General features: G+C 45.8%; 1 protein-coding gene across 4 annotated transcripts in view; it reads left to right on the top strand.

The window, feature by feature from the left end:
• The window catches only part of LOC146813488 (uncharacterized), a 196,654-nt gene that overhangs the window by 116,468 nt on the left and 59,428 nt on the right, over positions 1-20,758 (top strand). The window contains exons 1-2 of one of the 4 annotated variants that reach the window (XM_085620284.1): positions 15,641-15,825; positions 19,857-19,939. The exons of the other annotated variants lie outside the window; for them this stretch is intronic. Of the exons in view, the coding sequence (XP_085476410.1) occupies positions 19,916-19,939 (24 nt within the window). The 5' untranslated portion in view covers positions 15,641-15,825; positions 19,857-19,915. Of the gene's footprint in view, positions 1-15,640; positions 15,826-19,856; positions 19,940-20,758 lie in introns of those variants that run through there. 4 annotated transcript variants of the gene reach the window in all.

Genomic DNA, 20,758 nt, shown 5'->3' with positions numbered 1-20,758 from the left:
CCCCAAATATACTGTAAAATAAGCATTGGAATCTAAAGCGGAGAAGGCCCTCAGCGCCATGACGTGTGATCTCAGCTTTACACCTTCCCCCAAATATGCTGTAAATAAGCATTGGAATCTAAAGCGGAGCAGGGCCACAGCAGAGTGAAATCATCCTGGGAAGGGCAGCCCCTTGACCTTACACTGGTAAATATATTCAATTTGCAGAATTGTGCTGCATTCTCAGGTCCACTGCTGAACTAATTGTTTAATCCTGTGAATCTCATACTCTTCTTTTAATTCTGTCTGCTGACCTCACAGTATGTCAGCACTTTGAAACTGTTTTAATTGAAGAAATAAACATCAATGGCATACTCCCAGAACAAGTCCCCCGCATGGTGTCTATTGAGTGACATTTCATCGGGCATGGAACAAGGCAGTTTTATTTCTGAAAATACATTTTCAAAAATCACTCCTCTTTCCTTTTAATTTTGAACTGTGCTCGACTATCGGAGTATCTGTGATGTCCTAGACACGGCCTAGGGGTTGGGTGGCTTCCTACACCGATTCATTCATCCTTCTCGCTGATCTGGCATGTCCATCCTCTACTCAGCAAAAACCAAAGGAGACGATGGACGGAGTGTTGAACATTGCAAGCACTCACCCCCAGTTAACTGATCTGGGTTTAATCCATCATCATTCTTTAGCTCACTCCGCCACCCCAGTTCCGACATGGCCATATGCAAATCAGTCTAACCCTGTGCCATCCTCTACTACCTTTGATTCAGATCAAATTCTCACTGTCATCTATGATTACCAGTGACTGTACCATATGGAAAGCTGCCAAAACCCATTCTTACTTTCATCCATGGACTCTCACATGGCTCTTCTGTCACAACTGGGACTGGCTGCCCTGGTCTGCCTGTCAGCTGGCAGACCATCTCCTGCACACCATCATCTGTACCAGAAAAGCACATCTTTTACCTAATCCTATATTTTGTCTTGGGACATCTTGATGTCCTTGGTGTACCGGTTCCAATACTCTTTTTGTGAGCACATGCGGTAGCACGATTCTGCAGCCCCATAGGAGTCCACTTATTGTTGCGCTCAAGTCTTCTCCTATTCATCGGGGCGCTAGAGAGCCCACGGCAAGATGGCCGCACCTTAGTGTAGTTCTGCCGGCCGAGAGAACTAATCCTCAGTTTGTCCTTAGGAACAACTGCCATCCAGATACGCACAGGAGGACATGCGACCCCTAAGGGTGCCGGGGGCCAAATAAGCTGACTAGCCTCACATACTACCAACAAAGAACGGAGAAAACCGATGCGGGAGGCGGTCGAGCCCAGACAAACTGGCAAATAAAGTAGCGATGGCCAACCACAGGTGCCAAAACAAGCGCAGAGACGGTCGTCCGCCTGGATACTGCTGTGCCGCAGCAGCGCAGGACGTTCTGTACCCCTGCGGGGAGTGCATAGTTGCGGGGGCGGTGACGGCAGGGAGTGAAGATCCCACTGCTCGGGCGGAAAACAACAAGAGGTCGGAAACGGGACCGCTGCCTGTGACGAAGCAGCAAGGGCGACGCCCATCAGAGGAAGATAGATGAGACGGCGCCTCCCAAGCGGAAACCGCTTGTGAGAAGGTGGCCTGATATATGCTGTCCACTAGATCTAGTGGGCACCTTGTATCAGTCCAAACAACCCCTCATGGTGAATGGTTAAAGACAGCCTTATGTGAAAGCTATCCTAGTGGTAGCTATGGAGAGCAGCCTTCAGGCTAAGTCTTGAAGGAATGTAAAAGCAGCTTGTTTTACCAGTCTATGATCTCTTGAATGATCAAATGAAAAGACAACCACACCAGGTATATATTCAAAATATATGTATTTAAGATAGAACACACCCCTGTAGTCTCTTTATGAGACTGGAGTTCGAAGTACTTAGTTTACAAGTGGGCAAGCATCAGTAAAAGCACAAATACACGTTTGGACCCCAGGGGCGTACCAAACCATATAACAAAAAAGTGGTATAAGAACCACGACTGGAATAGGCACTAAGGAACCACCCAAGGTAGTGACACAGGGGACCCACAGGCCTGTATGCAGTGTGAAAACGCAACCGCGGGTTCCTATTATGGGCAATGTCGCGGTTGGAATTTTAAAGATTAGGGACACTTCTAATCGAGTCAGGACCAAACCCTTTTGGACTTAAGAAGTTCTAGGGCTAGCACCCACGAGAGCACCGGAGTACTCGAGTTACCTCACCCAGGGAAGCCGGGTGCATAGGTGTCTTTTGGTGTCGGGTCGCGTTGTCGATTTCAATGGAAGCCTGCAAAGAACTGCTGCTGCCGTGAAGAGGAGAAGTGTCCGGAGAGATCCAAGCCTGGATCTGGGATGTAAGGAACCTGAAAGCAGAGGGGACAGAGTCTGGGTCACTTGCCAGTGACCTAGGGCAGGATGGACCAATGCCCACAGATGTCGGGTGCTTCAGGTGAGTTGATGGGTGTCTTCACTCTTCAGCCACGAGGTCCAGGAGGTGTCGACGAAGTCCACGAGCCGGATTCGAGCTGTCCCACGAAGTCTGTCGAGTGCTGCGGTGTCGGCGACCAGAATGGACCCAACAAGCCTTGGCAACTGCAAGTCACTGGAATTCAGAGAAAGGACTGCGGTGCAAACCAGCAAGGTTTGAGGGACTCACCCAGCAAGGGTAAGTCAGTGCACGTCTGGAGCAACCAGGAACGCCCAATCAGAAAAGGAGTTGCCTTTGTGGGGACCTGCTAGCCAACGGGCTAGTGATCGCGAAGGAGCCTCAAGCGGTCCCACTTGAAGCTGGCCCACGGGTCACTCGTAGAGTGGAGGCCAACAATCTTCGGTGCAGGAGGTGCTCAAGGCTGGGGCTACTTGGAGCCCAAAGCACAACTTCGAGGAGGACCAGGAAGATAGTGTTGCTGCAAAAGTTCACGGTGTCCAGGGGTCACGTTTCCACGTCACCCACGATAGCCACGGGCCTCAGCTTTGCTGGGGACTCAGAGTTGCCTCGGGGAAGTCTGGAAATCCACCTCTGGGGATGCAGAGACTTCGGCGTCCGGCGGGAACTTCAGATTTTCAGACCGGTCAGTTGCTTCTTTGGTGCCTGCCAAGCAGGTGACTCACTCCTTGACCCCAAGGGAGATCTCTTCAGTCTTCTAGTCAGGATAGAACGTCGAAGGTCCAGGATGTACGTTGCAGAGTTTCGTCCAGGGTAATCTAAAGTCCTAGGGACTGGATTCCTATACTTATAGTGAGTTTAGGGGATGGACTAACTCTAAGGCCCCACCTATGGGTGGGCCAGGAAAGAGGGGTGGTTACACCCATTTCCTTTGTCCATTTTCGTGCCAGAGCAGGGGCAGGTTACTCCCTGCAACCGGTTTGAACTGGAGTATGCACAGGGACACCAAGTGTGCCCCCAGTTCAGGACTTCAAAGCACTAGAGAGTGCTCCCGCCCAGCCCCAGTACACATCAGCCTATCTGGGGAGGTAGGGACACCTCCCCACGACAGGAAACCTATTGTCCAGGCCTCACCTGCCGGAGTTTCGGTCAGCAGCAGGAGGCCAGACCCGTGTCTGTGGCAGAGGCATCCATTTTGTGATGCCAGAGCTCAGGAAAGTCCTACCGGGTTTAGCCAGTGTGAACATGTCTCTCCCTCTAGAAGGGTGGAATGCTACCCCCGCCACCAGAACTGGCTGGTGGGGGGTTGTATTCCAAAGTGTTTGACACCAAACACGACATGTTTTGATGCAGCCATCCCAAAGTTAGCATTTACCGCAAGGTTATAATGCACTTAAGAGTATATGGTATGGCTGTATCACAGAACAGCCATAAGGAAGTATTTCCAAAAGCTGCCTAGGGGCTCAGCTCATGCTTGGGCACCCTCTCACATAAAATCAAGCACTCTGCCTTCAGGATTGTCAAGGCCTGCCATAGGAGTGGCTTATAGGTTTATATGTGTCTGTATAGGGTAGTGATATAGGTAGCCTATACCACAGTAAGGGGTGCACTCACACCCTTACCCAGGCTGCAGTAGCAGACCTGTGGTGTCATTTTGGAGTGCTTCCCAGGGGTGGCATAATATATGCTGCAGCCCCTGGTAGGCCTCTGAGGTACCTATGCCCTAGGTACATAGTATACCATATACTAGGGGCTTATAAGGCACTCCAGAATCCAATTAGATATGTACCTAATGCACGTGGAAACCATTTTAGAGAGGAAGCAGCTAGGCTGTGGTCCTGATTAGCAGGGCCACAGCCAGACTAAGGTCGAAAAACAGTGAAACACCAGCAAAAAGTGGGGGTACCCATGTGAAGCAGATCCTACTCTCCTACACCGCTGGACTGTTAGGACTCGTGCGGCTCGCAAACACTGAAATGGTTACAACAGCAGGAGAAGCTACAAAAAGAGGTGAGTGACCCACAGCCGGCTCAATGCACTTCGGCAGCGGTGTGGTGCAGCAATCGAGGGGGGCCGAGCACAGATATCTCGGAAGCCGCTGCAGCGTGAGGGAGGTGCACGCACCACCCGGTATGTGATCCATAAACAATTGTGGGACATGCACAATGAAATAGAGTGCAAAAGCAGGACAATAAGCCGGGCCCTGGGTGAAGACACTGCACAGCTCTATGCTGGAGCGCAAGAAAGCACGCAAGAACACGGGAACCATAGGCTGAATGCTAAGGGAGCGTGAGACACATGCAAACAGGGGAACAAATGTGTCTCTAGGGCCAGAATCACGCAATCCTCCGCACCAGCCTGCAGGTGAGGGGAGCCAGAGCCATCTGATAGCAAGCGGTGCATATATATATACAGCCACAAAAACTGGGAGGGCTTGAACACTGAAGCCCGACCACACCATGCTGCTGATATACAAAGTGCAAGACACTACAAAGCTGTGGAACCGTGCACAAGGAAGGAAATGGGCAAAACAGAGAAACCACAATTGTGACTCACATTTGAGGTGAAAAAACCCGCAAAAACGCACGAGACGGTTGACTCGGAGCAGGAGTCCTGTCACACGGACCCACGACGCTGGAAATGGCATTACTAGGAATGCAGCAAAGCCTGAACTCAATCGATAGGGAAATAGATGCGTTAAACATACGCATGGAAAATATTGCGGCTAAACTAGACAAACAAGGTGCCAGAATTGGAGAGGCAGAACAGCGCTTGTCAACGACGGCATACAAACAGTAACCACAAAATGCTTAAACATGGAAGAAGTTCTATCTGTAATACCGGCCAAAAATAAAGCTTTAGAGGCGCACTCACGCCACAATAACCTGCGCTATACCAGAATACTGGCAAAATGTAGGTATATGTTGAAAAAATGCTGCAAGGAATCTTTGGAGCTGAACAGCTGTCTACAGTCTTGATTGTCGAGAAAGCACATAGAAGGCTTATGGTGCGCCCACCCCCGGGCGCTCCACCGCGCCCCATAGTGGCCAAATTGCTAAACTATTGAGCCCGCGACTCCATTTTAAGACTGGCAAGGGAGAAGCAAACTATACAGTATCAAGGGAATAACATTGCCTTCTTCTTAGACTTCACCGCACAAGTCCAGGCAGCCCGCAAATAATTCATGGAGGTGAAAAAGAAGCTACAAGCAGAGGAAATACCTTATGCTATGCTATATCCGGCAGGTCTGTGCATAGAGCCAAGGAACCAACAAAGAATCTTTACAACTCCCAAAGCTGCAATGGACTATATCAAAATGCAAGCAAACGCAGCACACAGCACGAACCGGGAAAGGGGGTGAAGCAAGCAGCACATGAGGGCATAAGACCACGCACAAATGGAACTGTGAGAAGGGGAAACCGGACTAAATGCTGACCCCTAATCCAAGAAAGCAATTGCCTGAGAGACTATCATGTGTGATAAGACGACAAAAGAACTCTAACAATCCAGCCCTGAAAAGACAGTAATATATATATATGTGAAGGCGAAGTGTTTCCTTTTGGTCAGGTGGCATGCTTAACAGGTGCAAGCGGAAAAGGATTAAACGGGACCCCTATAGATGCCGCTCGGTATAATGTGCAGTGAATATACTGGATCTCACCCACCTCTAGACACCAGGAGGGGAACACGGCCTCAAGCGACCCCCAGAGGGTACACTCCAACCGTTAATGAGTTATTGTTGGTTTATCTCGGATAAGTGGGATGGCTTTAGCATGTTTGTGGGGCTGAAGTGGGTGGGGAAGGGGGGAACGTATATAGTGGTTTGTGTCAGGGGCAGCACTACATAATCTCAAATTGAGATTTGTCTCCTACTCCGCTGATCGACTTGCCTGCCCACTCCCAATAGACACAAAACCAGGTATGGGGACGCTCCAATACAGCAGGGTCACTACTTTTTCATCATTACGTTTAATGCGTTGGAACAACTGTTTTTTGAAGTCCCTACGTAATCAAATATGCACATGTATATGTATTAAGTTGATGTTTATTGTGGCGATAGCACTTTAAGGGGCAGTGGGGATCGGAACTCAGATGGGAGGAGTTATGAGGACACGTGACATTTGACGATTATGGGCATACAGGTGGGGTGGGTTACGCTGGTTTAAAATTCAGTTTGTTTAGCATGGTTCGGTAAAACAGAGATCATATGCGCATGAGGAGAATGGTGTACGGCATGGTGATATCAGGTATGCACGGGGGCTTTGAGCTGTTTGTATATAGAATTCAGGGAGGCACTAAGAATTGGGTGGGTTTGAATTACGCGGTAATCGGGAGCTCTAGGTTCACTGGAAGTTAACGTCTGGGGTTTGAGTATTTGTTATGTAGTATAAGTACGTGCACGTTCTAGATTAACACAATATACATTTAGGTTTCTGAACAAATGGTTACACAACAGGAAGTTTCAAAGCATCCTTTTTCATCAAAATGTTGTGGCACATAAGGCATGTGAACATAATGGTTGGTGTTTTTTAAGATTAATTGTGATTTATTTAAGACATGTGGGGGGATATATGTGTGATAACAATTTGATATTATATTGGGTGTTGTATAGAAGTGACTGATAACAATCTTTTCATAAATCACAGATACCCCTGATGAAGGTTAATGAGAAACCAAAATGCATTGGGTGTGATACCATTGGAATTATTCGGAGGACTCAAAATTCTGAAATGTTCATGTATAGGCCTGGATGGCAATCATGAAACAATAAAAATGCAAAAAAATGAAGAATTTTGCATCTTTTGACGTGATGTACAAACTTTGACAAAAACAATTAAATAAGATGAATTTGGACATACTATGGTTGATGGGCATTAATTTGCATACCAATGCTTATACGGCTGTGCAACTCGAAGTTGACCCGCAAACCGCAAGTCACAACTTTCTCATGTTTCCATGCCATAGTGCGAAAGGAACAGGGCACTAACGAGTGCTGCACGCTAAACTTGATAAAGAGCAACAGGAACTAAAACGGAGTAAATATGGGTGTGCTTCAGGACATTTTCACTTTGACGCTCCAATAGAGTCAGATTAGACTGTTAACCTGGAATGTGCAAGGCCTTAACAACCCTAAGAGAACCAGAAATGTCCTGGCGTACCTAGACGGAAACAAGAAGCACACATGCCGAGAGTGTCCGAGCTCAAAATAGGGGTAGATGGGCAGTACAGAGAATGACTTCACCCTACTCCACTTACTCAAGGAGAGTACTTATACTCATAAAGAGAGGCACTCCCTTTATACTCATGCACTCAGAAACAGATGATATGGGGAGCGTTGCTATAATTCAAGGATGCCGGGGGGGGGGGGGGGGGCACTAGAGTGGCGATCGTAAATACATTTGGCCCAAATGTGGACGAGACGGAATTCTATGCAAAAATCTGGGCACGCCTAAACACTCTGAATATGAAGGTGCTGGTGAGGGAGGTCTCAACATGTATATTGATTGTTACATTCTGCCTATGCCTTTTGCTTCATCGTTATCTCGTGCAGTTCCCTGTTGGAGCATGGAACACATGCCTGCGTGCTATGACTGGTGTTCTATGTTCCAGAGGGGACAGTTGAAGGAAATACTTGACCTGTTAGGATGCGCTGTGTCTCTACTCGAGGAATTTAAATAAATTTCATTAAATCATCCTCTTGCTCCAGCATCTATACGTTACAAATTTGGCGACGATCTACAAGGAATCCACCAGCTGCTTCTACTTACAGAGACACAGGTGCGGTAGGATTTCTTCGAATTCACCTCTACGTCTCTCTCGGTCTACCGGCAACGTCCATGTTCCAAGGATTGTAGATTCCCGCGATTCCGGAACTTCCACGACGAGTGGTGGCAAAGCTGCTGAATTTCAACTGGTTTCACAGAAAAGATTACGAACGGCTTCACCATCTTGTACGCATGCGCGTGCGCGTCTCCGAACGCGAAGAGCAAGTAAGCAACGTCATTGGCTACGCGTGACGACATCACGCTGGCGGCCATCTTGTGTAAGTAATTACTACACAAAGTCTACAGTGCTTGTTTTGACTGATTTTTCCAGCTGTTCGAAGAGCGGAGGATGTGCGATAACGCGCTTATGCTGTGACTGACATTTCCAGTTGTTTGAAGAGCGGAGGTTGTGTCATATCCCTCATTCTGGTATTTATACATACTGGGCAAAATTATTTTGACTCCGTTTTCTTTCAACACAGCATGCGTATTTAACTGATACTTCAGTTCTCACTCGTGTATGAGATAATACATACTTTTAATTCTCTTGTCTATGGGAATATATATATCTTCATCTGCTAATATTTCATGTCATGGGGTTGAGATACAAATACTTAATCTGGTAAAATTACTACATTTACAGTTATTCTGTTGGCTTTGGTGCTGTGTTTTGGTCAGATATTCAGTGTTTGATACCAGCACTCATTTTATTAAATAAAAAAATGCAGTTTGATCCACCTTCCAAGTTCTTACAAAACAAAGGAGAGCCGCCTATTCCCTGGTCAAGGTGGAAAGAAGAGTTCTTCACCTTTTTGAAGGCCATCGATGGGGAACGCATGTCAGCGGAAAGGAAAAAGAATATTTTTTTACACTCTCTTGGTTCTGTAGGACAATTGGTATACAGAACACTTCCTCCTGTAAGGTCCGGTGGGGATTACAATGTTTATGACGAGGCTATTCTACGCATAGAGGGAAGGTTTAAGCCTACTACTAGTGTTGCACTCAATAGATTTAAGTTCTATACGAGAGCCCAAGATGAAAATGAGAGTTTCGACGAATTTCTTACTGCATTGCGTGCTTTATCGCTACACTGTAATTTTGGTCTTATGACTGATGAAATGATCAGAGATCAAATCATAGTCCATGTTAAAAGCAAAAAAGTTCAAGAACAACTATGGATTTTGGGAGATCCTAACTTGGAGGTAGCGATTAGTACTGCAAAAGCATTGGAACAATCAGATAAGTGGATCAAAGCTCTTGACAAGGACACAAAACCCACTAGTTCAGGAGAGGTAAATGTAGTCAATCCCAGCACGCCAAAGGGATACACTACTGCGAAAGGAGATGTCAAATCAAAACAATTTTATTGTTATAGATGTGGCTGTCCTGAACACATAGCTTCATTTCCACAATGTCCAGCTGTGGGCAAAGAGTGTAACAAATGTGGACGTTCTGGTCATTTTTCTAAAATGTGCAGGAATGTTGTCAAATTCAAACCTGATACTAGGAAAAATCTTTCAACTTCTTCTAATGGAGGAAAGGGAAAGATTTCTTATGTTGCAGGTGATGATTCTGCTAATGATCATTCCTTTGGTTGTACAGAGTCTGGTGTTGTAGTTTCCATTCAAGAATATTTTGATATTTCAGAGACTGACAAGATTGGTTCGCCCAAATGTGTGGTTAATGTGATGGGAAGAGAATTGGAACTTATGGCAGACTCTGGATCTCCTTGGACGATCATTACCAAGGACTATTGTTCACAATGTTTGGGAGAACTTGTTAATTTCACTTCACTATGTAAGCCAGATATTGTTGCTTTTAATTTTGATGGTTCCAAAATTGATTTTATTGGTTTTAGAGATGTAAGTATTGAGTTTAAAGGTAATTCGGCTACTATTAAATTGTATGTAGCAATTAAAGGAGTCAATGTTTTAGGCTGGCGTGACCAAGCTAAGCTTGGCATTATGTTGAATCCTAGGTCCAAAGAACCTGTTTCTGTACTTGCGTTGTCATTGTCTGGTTTAGACTTCTCACACCAATTCCCTCATGTGTTTTCGGATAACTTGGGAAAACTTAAAGGGTTCAGCCACAGAATAAAGGTTAAGGTTGGTTCGGTACCTGTGAAACAAAAGTTAAGAGGGGTCCCTATCAGCATCAGAACAGAATTAAGGGACATGTTGGACACCATGGTTAAAGATGGTGTGATTGAAGAGATTGAGTCGTCAGAGTGGGTTTCTCCCATTGTTTTAGCTCTTAAGGCTGATAAGAGTATTAGGCTATGTGTGGATTTGAGGGCACTTAATTCAAATTTGGTTGTTGATTGTCATCCCCTCCCGAACATCAATGAGATGTTGTGTATGTTGGATGGTGCCTCTGTGTTTTCCACTCTTGATCTTCGATCGGCCTACCATCAAATTGAACTTACTGATGATTCAAAACATTACACAGCTTTTATAACACCTCATGGTCTCTTTCAGTTTAAGAGAATGCCTTTTGGCCTGGCTTCGGCTGCATCTGTGTTCCAAAGAGCCATGTATCACATTTTTAAAGATTTGGGCTCATTTGTCAAATGCTTCCAAGATGATATTCTTGTGTTTTCTAAAAATAAGGATGAACATTCTCATCATCTTAGGGAAGTGTGTGTTAAGTTAAGTGATTTTGGTCTAACTCTGAAAGCTAGCAAATGCAAGTTTTTTTGTGATTCTGTGGAATACTTAGGACACACACTTTCCGGTGAGGGTGTGGTTCCTAAGAAGACCTTGGTGGGTGCTATTGTCAATGCACCGGCTCCGGATAATAGGGAAAAACTCTTTTCTTTTAATGGGCTATGTGAGTATTACAGTAAGTTTATACAAAATTTTGCCACAAAAATGGAACCTCTCAGGGAGCTTATGAGAAAATCCTCTGAATTTGTCTGGACTGGTAAACAGGAAGCAGCTTTTAGGCAAATCAAGGAGGAAATTGTCAATGCTCCTACCTTGAAGTCGTTTTGTCTCAATAAAAGGTGTATTATCACTGTTGATGCTAGCCTGTACGGTTTGGGTGGTGTCCTTAGTCAAACTGCTGGCAAGGATGAGTGGTGTGTTGCGTTTGCATCACGGACACTCTCAGAAACGGAAAGAAGATATGCTGTCATTGAGAAGGAGCTATTAGCCTGTATTTGGGCGGTTGAGCATTTTCGTAATTATGTTTGGGGAAGTAGGTTTACACTTAGAACTGATCATAAACCTCTTGTTGGGATTTTATCCCCTGGTGGGGGGTTGGAATTCTACAGCCTGTATTGCTCGCCTTACTTCTCGTCTCCAAGAGTATGATTTTGAAGTGATATATGTACCTGGTAAGAGCAATGTTACTGCTGATTTTCTGTCAAGGTTACCATGCAAGGATGTGAGCGTATCTTTTGTTGAACAAGACATGGATGTTGTTGTTTCTATCAAAGATTTTGTTTCTGATGAGTTTTTGAAATTATCTGAGGATGATTGGATGGTGGAAATGAGTAATGATTCATTATGCCAAAAAATACTTGATTGTGTCAAAAATGGTTGGCCTAAAGAGAAATTTGCTTCTCCTGATCTTGCCCCGTTTTGTCGCATATCTTCTGATATAGAGGAAAGTGATGGCTTGCTTTTCAAAGGGGGCAAGATTATTCCTCCTGGATCTATGCAGAAGAAAATTTTGCTTCTTACTCATCAGACTCATTTAGGTATGTCCTCTATGAAGCGTCTTATCAGGGCAAATTTTTGGTGGCCTGGTCTTGATAAAATGGTGGATAAGTCTGTCAGGGAGTGTCAGGAATGCATCAACAGTGATCGAATGCTTCATACTTTGTCTGCTCCTCTCAAACCTGTTTCATGGCCGGATTTTCCTTGGCAAAAAGTGGCGTTTGACATCTCTGGGCCCTTTAGAGATTTACCTTCAAATGCTCGTTTTGCATTGGTCATGATTGACTATCACTCTAAGTGGCCAGAAGTCAAGTTTGTGGCTAATGCTTCATCCCAAGTTATTATCACTTTCTTTAAGGAAATTTTTGCACATGAAGGTTATCCTGAAGAAATTGTGACTGATAATGGAGTACAACTTACATCACATGAAATGGAATTGTTTTTTAAAATGTGTAATGTCAAACATTTAACTACTTCTTTATATGAGCCTAGAGAAAATGGTCAGGTAGAACGATTTAATCGTGTTCTTAAGGAAGCGGTTCATTTGGCTCTTAGTTCTACTGAGCCTTGGTTAGAGATTGTTAGGAAGAGTCTGTGGATGTATCGTATTACACCACATTCAGTTACCGGTGTGAGTCCTTTCAGATTGTTGAAAGGGAGAGAACCTTCATCTGACATTTGTCCATGGTGGATAAAGAAAATCAATAGAACCAATGACACCACTGATGTTAAGGTGGTTGCCAAACGGGTTGAGGTTAAACAACTGGCTATGAAAAAGAGGTTTGACTCTGGAATGAAGGTCAGAGTTCCTGATTTTGTGGTAGGGGAGTGGGTCAGAATTAGAAAACCTGGTTTCTTGGTTAAAGGCTATTCCAAATTTTATCATCCTATCAAGGTAGTGAAGGTTTGCAAGAATAGTGTCATTACCCAGGATGGTAGAGTCTGGAATGTAAGAAGAGTTGCTAAATGTAATAATGTACATAGTGATAAATCTATCGTTTCTCAGAGGGCTTGTGATGTTTTAAGTGATGTTTCTTATCCTTCACAATCTGAAGCATCCAGAGTTAAGAGCAATGTCAGGGAAAGGAAATTACCTTTAAAGTTGCTATGTTAATTTTCCTTTTGTTTGTGTAGGAGGGGAAATGTGTTACATTCTGCCTATGCCTTTTGCTTCATCGTTATCTCGTGCAGTTCCCTGTTGGAGCATGGAACACATGCCTGCGTGCTATGACTGGTGTTCTATGTTCCAGAGGGGACAGTTGAAGGAAATACTTGACCTGTTAGGATGCGCTGTGTCTCTACTCGAGGAATTTAAATAAATTTCATTAAATCATCCTCTTGCTCCAGCATCTATACGTTACAATTGATCCTGAGCAGGACAGATCAGCAACCACAGACGTGCAGGGAAAGCAGGCAGCCAAGGTAATGCCAGATAACATGGCTGACTTTGGGGTGGTGGACGGGTAACCGAGACAGTAATATATATACGGAGGCGAAGTGTATCCTTTTGGTCAGGTGGCATGCTTTACAGGTGCAAGCGGAAATAGATGCTGCTCGGTATAATGTGCAGTGAATACACTGGATCTCACCCACCTCTAGACACCAGGAGGGGAACACGGCCTCAAGCGAACCCCAGAGGGTACACCCCAACCGTTAATGAGTTATTGTTGGCTTATCCCGGATAAGTGGGATGGCTTTAGCATGTTTGGGGTGCTGAAGTGGGCGGGGGAGGGTGGAGGGTTTTTAGTGGTTCGTGGCAAGGGCAGCACTATATAATTTCAAATAGATATGTGTCTCCTACTCCGCAATACAATGTTTGGGCCCCATCACAAAGAGTCAGACCCCAAAGATGGGACAGGGCTCTGACCCTGCCGCCTCCTCCCTGTACATGAAACGTCATCTGCATTAGTAGAAATAAGCAGCTGATCATCTGACTGAGCTCTCCAAGAGCACATTATAGCAGCGATAAACACATGCAGGACAGGCCAGGCTAGCTTACAACATGAACACACAGAGTGCACACCCACACACACGCTCCTAGAGGGTCCTGCTTTGCAGGGGCGCTTGAGGGTTGAGCCTTCAGAGAAGTAGTGACTGTTGCACCAATCCTGCCTCCAGGCGTGTTTATTGGGAGCTGTCCAGGCCTAGGCTGTCAAAGATAATGCAAGGCTGCTTAGGGAGCTCTCAGACTCATGAGACACCAGTTCTTAAGAGTATACTCTTAGCAGAGCTGGGATGATGATATCAGCTGATTTGCATGACTAATGTTGACCCCTGAAGGGATTTCTCCAAAAGGCATTACTTTAACCCCTGATGTGTGACACTTAGCAGGGCTGCTTTGGGTGGCGTGTGCAGTGATTCCTGCAGTTAATGAACTTTTGCTGTGTGAGTGGAAAGCTCTGTAAATTCACCTGAATTCCTCAAGGCAGTAAGCGACAACTAGAGAGAGTTAACTCAGTTTTGGTTTTAGTTTACTATTCATCAGAACTTTGACTAGGTTGGCCAACTTTTCATTGTGGTTTTGCAGGACACTTTGCACGTGTGGAGACATCAGAAGACGTTTGGGAAGTGAGGGATACGAGGCACATGGTGCATTTTATGAGTTTTATTCTAAATCCCGCTCCTCAATCGATATAACTTTGACAGAGATTGAGCTTTTCAGGTGTTAATATTATACATACTATGTTTGATTTCTAATCCCTACCACCTCCTGGCGTAAGCCTTGCCCACGCCTGCTCGTTGCTGCCCAGTGGCTTCCCACTGCCGCTGGACCTGGCCATGGGTACGTTTGAGCCATGGAACAAGGATACTTGATGCCTATCCTCAGCTGTACCTAAATATAGGGAAATAAATGCTGTTACCTATAGCTCAGCAGGGGCCACAACATATTTCCCCGGGAAGGGCAGTCCCATGGTTATGCTGTCCTAATTAGTGCCGCCCCAGTGGAGCTCTACTTAACTTATGAAAACATAGAATGAGGAGATATTTTTAATTGTGGTCTCACATGTGGGCAAAGCGTGTGCTCTTGGGCAGTCACTTTTTGACCTTTCTGCCATAATCCACTATTGGCAAGATTGGGAGTATTGCGAATGACTGTAAAAGCTGCTGGTAAGTGTGTGTGGTTACAAAAATGGACTGAAAATCACCTGTGGGAGGGAAGAGCCAGGCTCATGGCAGATTCACCAAAATGTAGTATAGTGATAAATATATTCCATTTTCAGTCAGTAACAGTGTGCTGCTTGATCCTGGGCAAATCATACTCTCCCTATAGCTCTCTACAGACGAGACTTCAATTGGAGCAGGGGGGTATTAACACAGTATGTTTGTACTGAGCGCGTTTTAACACAAAATTTGTGTAATGACTGGGCATGTACTAACAAAGGGGATTGTACTGCGCATGTACTAACAAAGGGGATTGTACTGAGCATATGAGGCTTGTACTGAGTGTATTAACAGAGCTACAGAGCATGTACTATCAAAAGGGGCTTTCACGAAGCATGGTCAGAAGTTTCTACCTGAGCATGTCCTAACAAAGGGCTTGCAGTTAGTGTGTTTTAACAAAGCGGCTTGTACTGCGCATGGTCAAGAAACTAACGCATGTAACAATAGGGGCTTTTACTGCGCATGCCCAGAAGTATGTACACTCATATCTAACAGCATTTTTACAGTTACAGGTAGCTTGTACTACGCATGCCCAGAAGTTCTTAGTTTCTGACCGGGCATGTACTAACAAGAGGCATGTAGTGCGCATGCGTAGGAGGGTGTGCACTAGTTTCTAGCCGAGTATGTAGTGAGCTGCGGATTTCCACCGAGCATGCGCAAATGACCCTACCGCCCTTGAAGAGCTCTTTCCACTCGACTATGAGCTGATAACGCCCTCCCGGGCTGTGTTTGCAGCTCCCTCGGGGCCGGAAGTGGATCCTGCGAGCAGACCCGACGTGTGATCTCTGGAGGGCAGTGTGTTGCCCTGGGCCCCCCTGTTTGCAGTCTATCCTTAAGGCAAGTCCCTGATTGTTCTTCTTCTGTGCTTGCCAGGGGGCTTTCCTCTCTGTGCTGTTTGTGTGTCTGGGTTCCTCTCTGGGTGTGCTGTCTATGCTCAGTTCTCTCTGTGCATGCAGCTCTGTACTCTTTTCTCTCCAGGCTCTTTATACTGCACTGTGCATACATTGCTGTTTTCCTCTCTCATTCCTGGTTCTTCTTCTGTGCTGTTTCTGCTGCACTGTGCTTGCCTGGGGGCTTTCCTCTCTGTGCTGTCTGTGTGTCTGTGCTCCTCACTGGGGGTGCTGTCTATGCTCAGTTCTCTCTGTGCATGTGGCCCTGTGCTCTTTTCTCTCCAGACTCTTTATACTGCACTGTGCATACTTTGCTGCTTTCCTCTCTCATTGCTGGTTCTTCTTCTGTGCTGTTTCTGCTGCACTGTGCTTGCCTGGGGGCTTTCCTCTCCCTGTGCTGTTTGTAAGTCTGCTGTCTTTCTTCTTGGTGCCCTGTGTGTACTTGGGTGCTTTCCTCTTTGTGTGCTTTTTGTGCACGTAGGTCTAATCTCTTTTTTCTATGTGCGGTTTATACTGCACGGTGTGCTCCTTGGTGCCTCCCCCTTGCTGTACTGTTTCTGCATGTGAGGTTGTGCTCTTTCCTGTGTGTGCTGTTTATACTGCACGGTGTGCTCCTTGGTGCCTCCCCCTTGCTGTACTGTTTCTGCCTGTGAGGTTGTGCTCTTTCCTGTGTGCGCTGTTTATAATGCTTGGTGTGCTCCTTGGTGCCTCCCTCTTGCTGTACTGTTTGTACATGTGAGGTTGTGCTCTTTCCTGTGTGTGCTGTTTACACTGCACTGTGTGCTCCTTGGTGCCTCCCTCTTGCTGTACTATTTCTGCATGTGAGGTTGTGCTCTTTCCTGTGGGTACTCTCTGTACTGCAGTTGGCGTGCATCAGTGCTTTACTCTCTGTGCTGTTTGTGAGTCTGTTGGCTTTTCCCTGTGTGCTGTTCATAATACACAGTGGGTTACCTGGTTCGTCTGTGTGTACTGTTTTGTGCATGTTGGTCTGTGCTCCGTGTGTGCATTGGTGCTTTTTTTCATGGCTGTTTGTGGGTCACTTCTCTTTTGTTTATGTGCTGTTTCTACTGCAGTGTGTGGGTTCAACTGTGCTGCTTATGGATCTATGGGCCAGATGTATCAAACCTTTTTGCGTTCGCAAACGAATCTGCCCGTTTGCGAATGCAAAAATTGCTTTTCCGATGTAGCAAACCTAAGTTTGCGATTCGGTATTAGGAAGGGGTGTGTTTAGGGCATCCCTTCCGGATATCGAATCGGTATGCATGAATGTTTTGTGGCCGCAATTCCGGTCGCAAAACATGCGCATTTTACCACCTACTTCAAGAAGGTGGTAACCCATCCGCAAATGGGAAGGGGTCCCCAAGGTACCCCTTCCCCTTTGTGAATGTTTGTAAAACCATTTTTAAGGGCAGGCCGTGGTCCCACGGACTGCTCATCTCGTTTCCATTGAGGTAAACGGGCTTCTTTAGAAAAAAAAAAAGATTGCTTTATTTAAAAGCAAGAAATCCGATTGGCCGCACTCTGCTCGTCCTACCAGCGTGTTACCCCAAGGAACTGTGGTCCATGTAGTAGCGACGGCGAATACGCCTGTGCCAAAGTGTTCGATGAAAGTAAGTGTCGCGTTAGCCATCCCTGGACACGTGTTTCGAGGTAGTTGCCTCTCGTCAGCAGGGAGTAGGTGAGTGTGTGGGGTTGCCGCGTAGGTTTTTAAAAGCAATCTCAGACATGGTGGTCTGCTGATCTCAGCAGGCCATCATCCCCGTGATTTTTGCGATTCTGGCATATTGCGACCTACCTCATTAATATTCATGAGGTAGGTAATTTGCAACCCCCTATGAATCGCAAAAGGTGTTCTATACACCATCATACATTGCATTTTGCGATTCCCTAATTGCGAATCCTTGTGATTCGCAATAAGGGAGTCGCAAAATCCTATCTTGAAACATCTGGCCCTATGTTCTTTTCTCTGTGATGTTTATACTGCACTGTGCTTTCTTAGCTGCTTTCCTTTCTCTGTACTGTTTGTGGGTCTGTGCTCGTTCCATTGTGTGCTGTTTCTACTGCATTCCGCATTCCTGAGTGCTTTCTCCTCTCTCTGCTATTTTGTATTTTCCTCTCACTTTGCTCTGTGTTTGTGGTTCTGATCTTCCCTCTGTGTGCTGTTTATACTGTACTGCACTGTGTGTGCCGGCATGCTTACTGCTATTTCTGCTCTTTCTGGATCTGAGCTGTTTATACTGTGCTGTGTTCCCTGGTGATTTCTTCTTTTTGTGGTGTTTGTGCATGTGCATCTGTGCTCTACCCCCCACCGTGCTTTGTATACTGCACTCTTCATGCTTCAGTGCCTTTCTCTCTGTACTACTTGTGCTTGTGGGTTTTGTACTCCTGCCTCTGTGTGCATGCATTTGTGCTTTCCTCTTGCTATTCTGGTTGTGTTGGTGGGTCTGTGTCCCTCCTCATAGGATGGGCTTTTGTGTCTGAGCTTTTTCCTCTATTTGCTGTTTATGCAGCACCCTGCGTTCCATGGTGCTTTCCTCTATTTTTGCTGTTTGAGGATCTGTGCTCCTTTCTGTATGTGCTGCTAATACCACACTGCGCTTTCCTCTCTGTGTGCTGTTTGCGTTGGTGTGTGTTATTATATATTGATCTGTATAGCAGACTAATCACCCGAGAGGGTATCCAGGTTCTTGGACAGGTGTGTAGGTTTGTGGTCCCCAAGGTGCTTATAGGAAGCTCCAGGTCTTCAGCTTTTTTGCAGAATTCAAGAAGTGAGGAGGAGGCTCTGATGTGTTGAGGGAGGTAGCACCAGGTCTTGGGTGCAATGTAGGCGAATGAGCAACCTTCACATTTGCTTTTGCGGATGCGGGGAATGTGTGCAAGTGAGATTGAAGCAGAGCTTAGATGTCTGGTGGGTTGGTGAAAGTGTATGCGGCTGTTCAGGTTTTCTGGTCCTTTCTGTAGCCTTCACTATCTGTGTCCCACAGGGAGGTGAGGTTGTGTTTGTATAAGTTCTTTCCTCTGTGCTGTGCGTTTGGGTGTGGAGAATGTGTGCATCTGGTCTCTTTCCTCTCTTTGTGATGTTTGTGTACGTGGGTTTGTACGTGGGTTTGTGCTCTTTCACCTGTGATGATTATACCGCTCTCTGCTTTTCCTGGTGCTTACCTCTCTCTGTGCTGCTTGTGTATGTGGGCTGCACTCTTTTCTCTGTGCTTTTTGTACCACACTGCGTTCGTAGGTGCTTTCTCCTCTTTGTGTTGTTTGTATTTGTGGAGCTGCACTTTTTTCTTAGTTTCTTTCTTTCCTGTCTGTCAGCCAGAGGGAGGTGGTTTGTGTCTGTTAAGGTTTTACCTCTCTGTGATGTTCGGTTGGTTGTGGAGAATGTGTGCATCTGGTCTCTTTCCTCTCTGTGCTGTTTATGTTTGTGAGGTTGTGCTTTTTCACTTGCAGTTCAAACTGCACTATAACTTACCTGATGCTTTCCTCTCGCTATGTTGGCTGTGCACTTGTCTGTATGTTCTGGCTATACCACACTGCTTTCCTCTCTGTGTGCTGTTTTTGTATATTGTCTGTACTCTTTCTTCTATGTGGTGTTTGTAATGCACTCTGCGTTCCTTGGTGCTTTTGTCTGTCTGCACGTTTTGTGTATGTGGGTCTATGCTCATTTATTTCTATGTGCTATTAATGCCACAATGTTAATTTGTGGGTGGTTTCATCTCCCTGTGCAGAGAGGCGGGCTGTGTTTGTCTAGTTTCTTACATGTCTGTGGTTATCTGTCGGAGGTGGAGAATGTGAGTACCTAGCCTCCTGTCTCCGTTTGGTTTTCTTAAGGAAGGCGGATACTGTATGTGCGTACCGTCCTATTTATACTGAAGAAGCAGGAGGTGTGTCTGGCTTTCTTTCCACCTCATCTCTTAACAGGGAAGGGACAGGGGAAGCTGTGGATCTGTGTAGACCCTTTTACCTCTGTGTTTTCCATAGGGAAGGACCAAGGTGTCTGGAATTGTTTCTTTAATTGGGTCACTGAAAGACAGAGAGCAATGTCCCAGCAGGATTCAGAGGAGGTGCGTAACGTACTGAAAAACTGTTTGTGTTGGAATATGACCGAGCAACCAATGTAATATTTAAAACCATGCTATAATGTTGTAGCCAGAAACATGTATTTACCATCTCTTTCTTTTATATCTATACATAAATATTGATCATGTATAAATTGATTCCAACTTGCTCCGTGTGGCAAACAGTGGGTCAGTATATTTTTTTTCTGATGAGCTGCAACTAAACAAACACAACAAGATGATGGACGGAGCGCTGAAACTTTTCAACCACTCACCCCCAGTCAAGCGATCAGGATTGACTCCATCGTTCTTTGTCTCACCATGCCACACCAGTTTGGGCTCAACCATACGTAAATCAGTCTTGACCCTGCTCCTCATGGTGACAGTCCAGCCCGAACTGCCTGCCCTGATCTTCCCTGGACTGTAAACGAGCATCCTGGGACCGGTTTCGAAGTATCGCCCCTCATCAACCAGGCTAGTTTGAATCTAGTGGCACAGTGAGCAAGGGACCCACGCATGGTCAGACCCATGATCACTTATGGCAAACACAGCAGGATGATGGCCTGAGCGCTTGAACTTTTCAACCACTCACTCATACCTGGCTGTATTGTCAAACCAGCGGATAAAGAGGGATCGATTGTCATCCAATCAACTGAGGCGTGAAGTGTGTTCTCCTTAGAAATGTTGTACAGCAATTCAAGTAGACAAGGAATCTTCACTCTTTGATAGGGTTTATTCCAGTCAACAGGATACAGGAGTAGAGGGCTCAAGGTGGCTGCTCCAACTGCTAGAGAAGCAATTCCAGCCTCCAACCCTAACATTCTA

Source organism: Triturus cristatus, chromosome 7 (assembly GCF_964204655.1).
Source record: "Triturus cristatus chromosome 7, aTriCri1.1, whole genome shotgun sequence".
Lineage (NCBI taxonomy): Eukaryota > Metazoa > Chordata > Amphibia > Caudata > Salamandridae > Triturus > Triturus cristatus.
This window is presented reverse-complemented; position numbering and strand designations above follow the sequence as displayed.